Genomic DNA, 9,253 nt, shown 5'->3' with positions numbered 1-9,253 from the left:
GAATAGAATTCAACAACCATTATCTATTGATTATTTAAGTAATTTAAAATATAGTAAGGAGTAGTAAATTGTAAAATTAATTTGTTACGAACTCTGCTGTTGCAGTGGTTATATTTTTCCAGAGTATGCAGCATACGGGAGCTGGAGAAGAGATTTCACCCATGACAACCGCAGTGACAGCCTCCTTGGCCATGTAAGTAACATTCATTACAAATCTTGACTACCCTTGATAATATGTAATATACTTAAAATATGACCTTTGGTTGTTTAATCTAGACATGGAGACTCTACAAAGAAAATAAAGGTATTGTCGTTTCATACGATCAATACATTTGCAATGTTATGCGTGCAACATCATGCGGACGTTAGACCAACTATGTTGTCAGTTCTTATGTTGGTTAGAGGCATCACATTGCCTAAACCAAGTCACCATCCCTTCTTCACTAAAGAGTGCCTTCAAAAGTTAAATCTCTTTCCTTATAGTCAGTAGGAAAACGTGTTTTGAACATGCACAGGTTTGCTTCAAATTAACTTACTAAGATAGGTACAAATTTTTTAAATTGATTGGCATTCGATCGACGTGTGACAGTATAAAAGTCCAATATATTGTTCAATTGATAATTTTAATTACATATTGTTAATGTTATTATCTTATGATTTAGATAATTACACTGTAATGCTGGGTGAGACCAAATTTTCATTGTCGCCATGGAAAAGAGCGTTGCCTTTCACAAATACCGACAAACATCCGCCGCAGCGCGCGGACCTCCACACTAGTTATAATCATTTTCCCTTTATAGAGCATAAACAAAGACAAATCGGATCACAACGAGGATTCCTGGTCCAAACTCAATTATTGCCACCCAATGCCCGTTTTGTGATCGCGAGCAACATACCAAAACACCACCACCTCCACGTTCGCGAGTTAATGATCGAGCAGATTTCGCGTTCTCGAGCTTTTCTTTCCCTCTGGCGAGTTTAACCTTCGCAACCGCGAGATGTACAAAACTAGCTTGTTCGATTCACATCCAATCCAACAGTGATGTTAATTTGTCTGTGTTACTTGATATGTTTTGCTGGGTCCTATATTTTGCCTGCACAGTTTAGTTTAGGGCAAATGGCCTGAAAAGGTAGATTATAATAACAAATTCGACAATAAAAGTTCTTATATAACGTTTTCAAACGCCCGAAAAGGAATACGTGTTATCAATTTTCCGAAAAGGGAGGTGATCCTTCCACACCTTTATCAATAAAATACTCTCTAGTTGGTCATACATCAGTATGCACGAAATTTATCAATAAAATACTCTCTAGTTGGTCCGTGAAGTAATCACGTTAATTCTTGTGTAAAGTTACTTACGTTTTGCTTTCGTTCATTGTGTGAGTGCATGATTTGTTTATCACCTGCATTGTTTGGGTGACATTTTAGACACTACGTAACTCATACATCAGTATGCACGAAATTTATCAATAAAATACTCTCTAGTTGGTCATACATCAGTATGCACGAAATTTATCAATCAAATACTCTCTAGTTGGTCCGTGAAGTAAAGTAATCACGTTAATTCTTAGTGTAAAGTTACTTACGTTTTGCTTTCGTTCATTGTGTGAGTGCATGATTTGTTTATCACCTGCATTGTTTGGGTCACATTAATTGTAACAATCACATCTGACTAAAACAACTAAAAATAGTTGACAAACACTCATAAAAACCTCTGTATATATGCTACTAATTAACTCAACTACGAAAACGATAAAGGAAACAGAACATTCTCGAAAAGATGTCTTCAAAGATTTGCTTTACACCACCTATACTTGATTCTAAAGGAAGTCAATAACACTACATCAAGATAGCACTGCCTGCCTACACTGACCGACTGCTGTACCCAACTCTTTCATTCATCGTTAATAGTTACCTCTGTGCTTGATCAGTTGTACCAGTTGCACCTGCAGTTATACTGCTTGGTCCAGCACCATTTTCAAGCGGTGGTGAAGTGCCCCATTTCCCTTCTGATTCTTGAGGCTCGACTACAATTACACCACCATCAGTCAGTCCTAACGCAAATTGATTGATGTGTGTCGGATGAGCAGCAATCACAACTGGATACACCCTTGCACTGCAAAATAGCAAGTTTAACGTTTAACAGCGTTTACAAACTAAAAGTAAAGGTGCTGTATATGCACGTTGATCCAAACGAGCTTAGGTTATTTTAGTTACATGTAATGTCAAGTGGACCTGAAGAACTATTTGTCCAAAAAGTTTTAAGCTTTTCAATTTACATTAGTGGGTCACTTATGATTACAGCATATATAAAATATTTAAATTCAAATAAGTGAAAAAAAGGATAAAATGATGAAGCTTTTTAAATTCTATGCATTCAAAATATATTATGGAAAAAAGCTGCTCCCCTGTTAAAAAATAACCATCATTTGGTTTAGTCGACCTTAGAGATATACTCACTTTGGATTGGATGGCAAGTATGTGGCGGAACTAATTCGGCATCGCAATCTGAGTGTTGATGCAGTAAGAATACCAACACTTCCATCCTCAAAACTCACAAAAACTGATAGACCATCGCACGAATAGGTAGCATGTGTGATCAAACCACTTGCTTCCGGAGGGACCCACTGTTCAATGGATGATAAAATTAGCAATCACAAGAATGATATCTGAACAGGGCCCTACAAGATGAATAGTTTACCAACAAATAAAAGGTAAAACCGCTCAATGGATGATAAAATTAGCAATCACAAGAATGATATCTGAACAGGGCCCTACAAGATGAATAGTTTACCAACAAATAAAAGGTAAAAACCGACCCTCTGGCGGACCCATCGACAGGTCCCACAGCGGTTTTACCAACAATACTGACCTGCTTAAGGCATTCAAGTTTAGGTGCTTCATATATAGCTATCTGAGTTTCATGGACTGCAAGCAGATGTGTCTGATCATTGTGAAACTGTACACGGGTATCCACTACAGGAGCAGCAACACGTCCAGGTGGAATTTGCAACTGTTTATTTGTTTGCTTCTCCCATCCTTCTGTGCTCCAAATACACAACTGTGAAGAAAAAGATTCATTCTTTTTGAGAATTTAAATTTCTTTAAATTGAATAAAAATGTGCCGAAGGCTGTCGAGTGCTCAAGTTTTCACACCTGGGAATCAGCACCAGAAGACACTAGCACATTTAGAACATTAGAGAAGGCCAGGCCAGTTATCCGCTTACTATGGCCTTTTAGCTTGGTTTTGACCTATTCACCAAAACATAATAAATGTTATCTCATTTTTCAAAGATTCAAACATATCTAGGTTTCAATAAAGATAGACGTAGTAACAACCTCATCAATGCGAACATTGTATATTTGAATAGAAGAATCGTCCATGCCTATGGCTATAATGTTATTGTCTTGTGGATGGAATGCCAAAAAGGTTGCAGCAGGTGGAGGTGGCATGAATGTAGTCATTGTCTGCATATATATTATTATATTATATATTATATTATATATTATATATTAAAAATCAATACATTAATAATGGTATTTGGTAAAGTATATAGATTGGTATAAATAAATCTAGACATGTTACCTTAAATGTCATCATATTAAACAAAGAGATCTTCCCCCCTGATGCCGACATTACATAAGAGTCATTCTTTGACAATGCAAAGCACGAAACAGATTCTTCGGGGTTTGCATCACTGATAACATTGGTCATCAAGATGCCGCTTGTTGGTTGCCAAAATATAGGGACAATACTGGTAGTAGCCTGAAAGACGTAAGGAAATAGTAAGAAACATAACTGGGTTAACATTTAATTGCGGGATTAAGATGTAAGGACCCAGTAATAAACTAATAGATACCTTCGGGATTTTGTTCCGCTCATTTTTGGTCCATTTCCATAATTTATGGACGCCGTTGGCTGCTAGAGCTAATATCCCAAGTCCTGTATTTGTGTATATTAACCTTGTAACCTGTGGGAATACATTAAGGAAGAAGGTCAATAAAGTTCGATAAAGAAACAAAAACCATTGCAGAAATTCAAAATTTTGGAGTAAAGTAACCAAATACCCTCATTGCAGAAGATGTATCCGGAAGCCTTAAGGAGCGACACTGCGAAGCTTCTGTGATTTCGGTCAGCTTCCATATTTTTGATTTGTCCATCGACTCATCTCCGATTCTCGGCTTAACATCAACCAAGTTCCGATTGTCACCATTCTACAAGGACAACCCATGCAAAAATATATTAACATAATGGTTACATGGGCAGCAGATAAGGAAAGAGACATTACTATCGTGATTCCCAAACGTTATATATCTAACCATTGCAACCATCGAGGGAATAGGTGTAGGTCTATCCATAATACTTAGTCCAGTAGAAGCATTTGCAGCACCAAATGTACTCATTGCAGAGCTCTGTACATAACGCAGAGCATGCAGTAAGAAAAAAGCAAAGAGAGGACCATAACACTTATCATCCAAAATACTAGATGATAAATACTTATTGATAAATAGTATTTAAACTATGATGAGAAAAACCTAGATTTATTCAAAATGATAAAATTCTATAAGTAAAATTATTTAGAGGAGTCAAGCTAAATGTATTTATCCGTTGAAGATGATTTATAATCCAACGCAAGTAAATAGGTTGAAAATGTCAGGTCTAACATTTACCTTTACTGCAGATGCGGATGCAACTCTAGAGGGGTCAAAAGAACGATTCTCTAAGGTTCTTAGTAGCCTAAGCCCATCTGGATTCGCTAAAACTTTGATACCATTCTCATTTGTCGAAACAGCCATTAGAATCCCCTCCTTGTTAAATCGTATGCAAGGAGCAGTCTGCAGATATCAATTTTTTTTCAAGAACCAACATATTAGCTCAGCTGAAATTAATAAACATATAATCATATACATATAGATATAGATATAGATTGTATTTAGTGTACCGGTAGACCACTCTCAGCATCAACGGTTGTCAATAAGTTAACATTATCCATATCCCAAAATTTTATCAAACCCTCATCACCAGCAGCAAGGAACCGATTTTTGGTGGTGTCAAACTGTACAACTCCTACAGATCGCTTCCCAAGCCCATTATATGTACGTTTGACAGCCCCTTCACTTTCATTCCATTCCACAATGTATGATTCTCCTTCTTTATTTGTACCGCATGAAAATAACCTATTATGCGTGAACATATGATATTGTTTAATTAGCATCAGACATAGTAAGTATGAACCCTAATGCCAACATAAGCATAAAGTCGTTGACTTTTCAAACCTTGTCCCGTCTGCATTGTATGCCATAGTAGTTGATGAATGACCTGGTGCATCATAGTCAACTCTCGAACCCATATTGTCATACAACCATGCTTTTATTTTTCCATCGGTTGCAGTTGAGAATATAAACTGGTATAGGTAAGTAGAGAAATTAGAACAGTAACTAAATTTTAGTAAGAACAATACACATTTTAGAGATATAGGTTATACCTGAATGTTTTCTTTATAATGGGGACAAACGGAATATACAGGTGCTTCATGACCTTCAAACGTATACTGCTTATTTCCCGTTACTGCATCCCAAACTTTTATTAATTTGTCTTCTCCGCAAGTCACAATGCAAAGTTGTTTGTTTGGGTAAGAAAATGCAATATCATTAACACTGCCAACATGGGCCTCAATCTGTATATATATCAAACAAAAGATTATACGGATTGGGGATTTGAACCTAAAATAGATATGCATTTAATATATAATAATGACAGTTACTTAAGAGAAAAATAGATAAACCTCCAAGTGGTTTCGGAGATCATCACCGCCATGGTAAGAGTAAATTTGCACAATGTGCTTTGAATATGCGACACCTAATAAATATCATATTAGTTAATTCAGATCTTATGAAATAAATTAATAACCACCGACATACCAAATAGGGTTCCATCAGCATTCCAAGTTACACGATTGACGGATGCAGTGTAGTCACTGGTCAAAGAGGCCTAGCACAAGAGACAACAGTCAAACTTCAAAGTGTAAACATAATATCATCAATTTTAATCAAGGTTAGAATGCAAACCTGCACAGGCATTGAGCAAACACTAAGATCCCAAACCTTGAAATTCTTATGAACAAGTTTTTCTCTACTACCGAGTTCCCATATCATGATATCTCCCGTACTTGTTCCAACTAAACAAAAAACAGGAATGATTGCAAGTTATACACGATTAAAGGGAAGCCAAAAGGTCAACTCTAAAGCAAATGAGAACAAACCAAGAAGCAAAATTTGTTGTACTGGATGAAAATCCATGCTTTTGACAATTGAACCCTGATTTAGGGCCATCGCCACAGTTTTAGGTAAATCATCAGACGAGTATGAGCTTTGACCATGACTCTGACCACTGTAACCAACAGGTAAGATATTTACTGGTAGATGGTTGACCTGCTAACAAGTAACAACACATAGATGTTTAAGAACGATAGCATAACCAAAATTAATCTTTTAAGAGAAAAAAAAGTACAAAACGTTAAAGTCAAACGAAACAGAGGAAGTGAATACCTCCTCCGATATGCCAAAGGTCCTTGTTCTCTTTAATACATGTTCTGAGTCTGCAGTTTGATAGTCAACAGCAAGATTGTTGTTGGTTGGGGGAGTCCTGGGGCGCTTTAATAAAGCTATCATGTGAAAAAAAATCAAGTATTACTAACACGTGCAACAATATATACGACCACATGAAGCAGGTACAATATAATAAACTATGTACCAGCATTATTTGGTGGATTGAAACCAAGAGGACCGGCAGAAGCGGATGGATGAGGCACAACGGAAGGGTTTGCCATCCAACCAGCAAGAGGTGTTGGCAAAGCTGCTTGTGCAGGCTGAAAAGGCTTTATATAATAATAACAGAAATAAATGCAAAGTAATTCAAAGCAAAGTTATTCATTTTTATAACAAATAAGGAAGATTTAAAAACTATTTTGCGCTTACTACATGTGCGCCCAATGGAGGAAAGCCTGTCGGCTTTGGTACAGCACCCATTAGTGGGTTATTCACAGGGGATGGAGCCCTTGCACCATTCGGTTGTGACTGTCCACAAGAATGGTCAACAAACAAAGTCTTTATGTCTGGATTTGGCTTTGGGTTTTTACACAGCTGATGTTGCCAGTTTAAACTACAAATATAAAAGGATATTCAGAACAGAATCATAAAATTGAGAAAGAAAAATCAACCCCGAATAGCAAAAAAAATCCTAACCTTTGATTGATGAGTGTCCGCAATCGCGAATTTTTCAAAGTTGGGAAGTTTAGCTTATCACGAAACAGAGGATTCGCTTCGATGAGCTTTTTAAGCTCACCCAACATTATACCCCTCGCAGACTTTGTGTCTCCATACTTTGATAATTGCTCGTTGTCTCTGTATGAAGAAATACTTTCATCAACATTTTAACCAACGTTTTACAAAATCGAAAATAAGTAAATTAAATAAAAATAACATTGTATGCATTACATAATTAATGAAATACATTTCCAAACCTGAAATTCTCCAGAGTTAAAAGTTGTGTGATTTCTTTGAAAAGATCCTCATTAAAAGCTGAAAACACCTTTAAGTCCTTCACTAGAATTTCGACAGCTTTAGCACGATCCTTCCTAAAATTTATATATGTCATAAGATGCTGTACATCATTACAAAAATCGGTCTGCTTATCAATCTCTAACCAAAACCAATTCTATCCAAACCTAGAGTGTCTCCAAGATATTCCTAAACGACAAAACAAAGCCCAGCATATCAAGTAAATGGAAACAAGACATTAATATTTTCCACATTCCATCATTCATTAATTTCATTTGTGGTGGTATAGCATATCCTAAGCGCGCGAACAATAAATGCAAAAATCGAAGCTTTCAGATATGAAAGCACACAATTCAATAATACAATACAGAAAACATACTTATCTAAAGCTTCTAGATATTTCTGCTTTCGTATCTCAAAGAAGATCTTCATTGAATATCTGTTATCGTCCACTTTCGTGAATCCGGACAGATATTTTTCAACCTCATCCCACTCGCCATTCGTCACCATTTCCTCAAAGTAACGAACATTAAAGAAAAACCCTGACTCCTGCTCCAACCTAAACAATACAACAAACTCAATCACACATCAACACAACTCCACAATCAAATTCTATAACAATAACAGATATGTATACATAATTATATATTCAACATTAATTAAATTAAATATCTAAAAACGAAATCAGCTTTGTAAACGTACCTGTGAACAGTCTCCTTAAATTTCTCTTCATCTAAAAACTGAAGTATTAAAAAAACAAGCTCTCTACTAAGGGAAGACATAGCTTTCCTTTCTTCCCAAAAAACTACAACAAATACAAAATAAAATGCATAATTAAATTAAATTCCACGTATTTCCAAAAATAAAAATAGTTTAACCTCTAATTAGGAAAAATTGAACACATAACTCAACAAGCAAAACCCTAACGAACAGCTACAGTTATTAATTCAACAAAAAAATTAGCAATTAGCGTATACAAACACACATACTATATATATAGATAAAAAAAATCATCTGCACGTATGATTGCGCATACAGAGGCAATAATTTGCAGTAATAATTACTAGGTTAACGAGAATTAGGCATAAATTGAGGTTACATACCTTTGAATAAGATGATGAAAGATTACAGAAACAGATCTGAAGGTTTGTACATATATATAGATGATATATATGTACCTTTTTTTTTTTTTTTTTTGTTAGGGAATTTGAGAAGGGAGAGAAAAAGCACAGAAGAGATGTGAATCGAAGAACAAAGACACACGAGATATAAATAGCAGGTGAGATACGAGTACTACGAGATGATATTTGAATATGATAAGTCCTTTGCCTTATCTATATAAGCACGCCTGATTATCAAACGGGTGGTTGTTCTTAATTTACTTTAATTTAGTAATTTAATTTTAATTTTAATTTGCCTCACCTACACTAATAAGTAAAGGTAGCATATGAATTGAATGAGGCTTATCATATTAATATTTATATTTATTTATTTATTTAATTTTTATTCATTCATACCTAATTAATGATGTTCATATATTCATATTTATATTCACTTGATGAAGCAGTTTAATGGATATTCATTAGATATTAAAAAAATATTATCGAATATAATATTTTCTAATATGCGATGAAAATAAAAACGTAATATAGCAAAAATGTATATAACATGACATAATCAAAATATATCCAC

At 35.2% G+C, this 9,253-nt stretch overlaps 1 protein-coding gene across 2 annotated transcripts; it reads right to left on the bottom strand.

The window, feature by feature from the left end:
- Positions 1 to 1,670: 1,670 nt before the first annotated feature.
- On the bottom strand, positions 1,671 to 8,751 carry LOC139839841 (topless-related protein 4-like). 2 transcript variants are annotated; one of them, XM_071830012.1, is made up of 25 exons: positions 8,665 to 8,751; positions 8,264 to 8,366; positions 7,941 to 8,120; positions 7,525 to 7,638; positions 7,247 to 7,405; positions 6,980 to 7,163; positions 6,756 to 6,879; positions 6,551 to 6,666; positions 6,265 to 6,436; positions 6,071 to 6,180; positions 5,924 to 5,993; positions 5,788 to 5,861; positions 5,488 to 5,679; positions 5,279 to 5,406; positions 4,945 to 5,179; positions 4,673 to 4,837; positions 4,322 to 4,414; positions 4,070 to 4,216; positions 3,862 to 3,972; positions 3,588 to 3,767; positions 3,341 to 3,469; positions 3,158 to 3,253; positions 2,874 to 3,062; positions 2,462 to 2,628; positions 1,671 to 2,117 (listed from the first exon to the last, which is right to left on the bottom strand). In XM_071830012.1, exons 2-25 carry the CDS (start codon positions 8,341 to 8,343, stop codon positions 1,913 to 1,915), a joined length of 3,420 nt encoding a protein of 1,139 aa, XP_071686113.1. In that variant the 5' UTR covers positions 8,344 to 8,366; positions 8,665 to 8,751; the 3' UTR covers positions 1,671 to 1,912. The 2 variants fall into 2 exon arrangements, with proteins under 2 accessions (XP_071686113.1, XP_071686114.1); XM_071830013.1 differs by having other exon boundaries at positions 6,265 to 6,433.
- Positions 8,752 to 9,253: the final 502 nt, after the last annotated feature.

The sequence above is a fragment of the Rutidosis leptorrhynchoides genome, chromosome 4 (assembly GCF_046630445.1).
Source record: "Rutidosis leptorrhynchoides isolate AG116_Rl617_1_P2 chromosome 4, CSIRO_AGI_Rlap_v1, whole genome shotgun sequence".
Lineage (NCBI taxonomy): Eukaryota > Viridiplantae > Streptophyta > Magnoliopsida > Asterales > Asteraceae > Rutidosis > Rutidosis leptorrhynchoides.
Note: the sequence above shows the minus strand (reverse complement) of the source record. Positions and strands in the feature narration are given on the sequence as shown.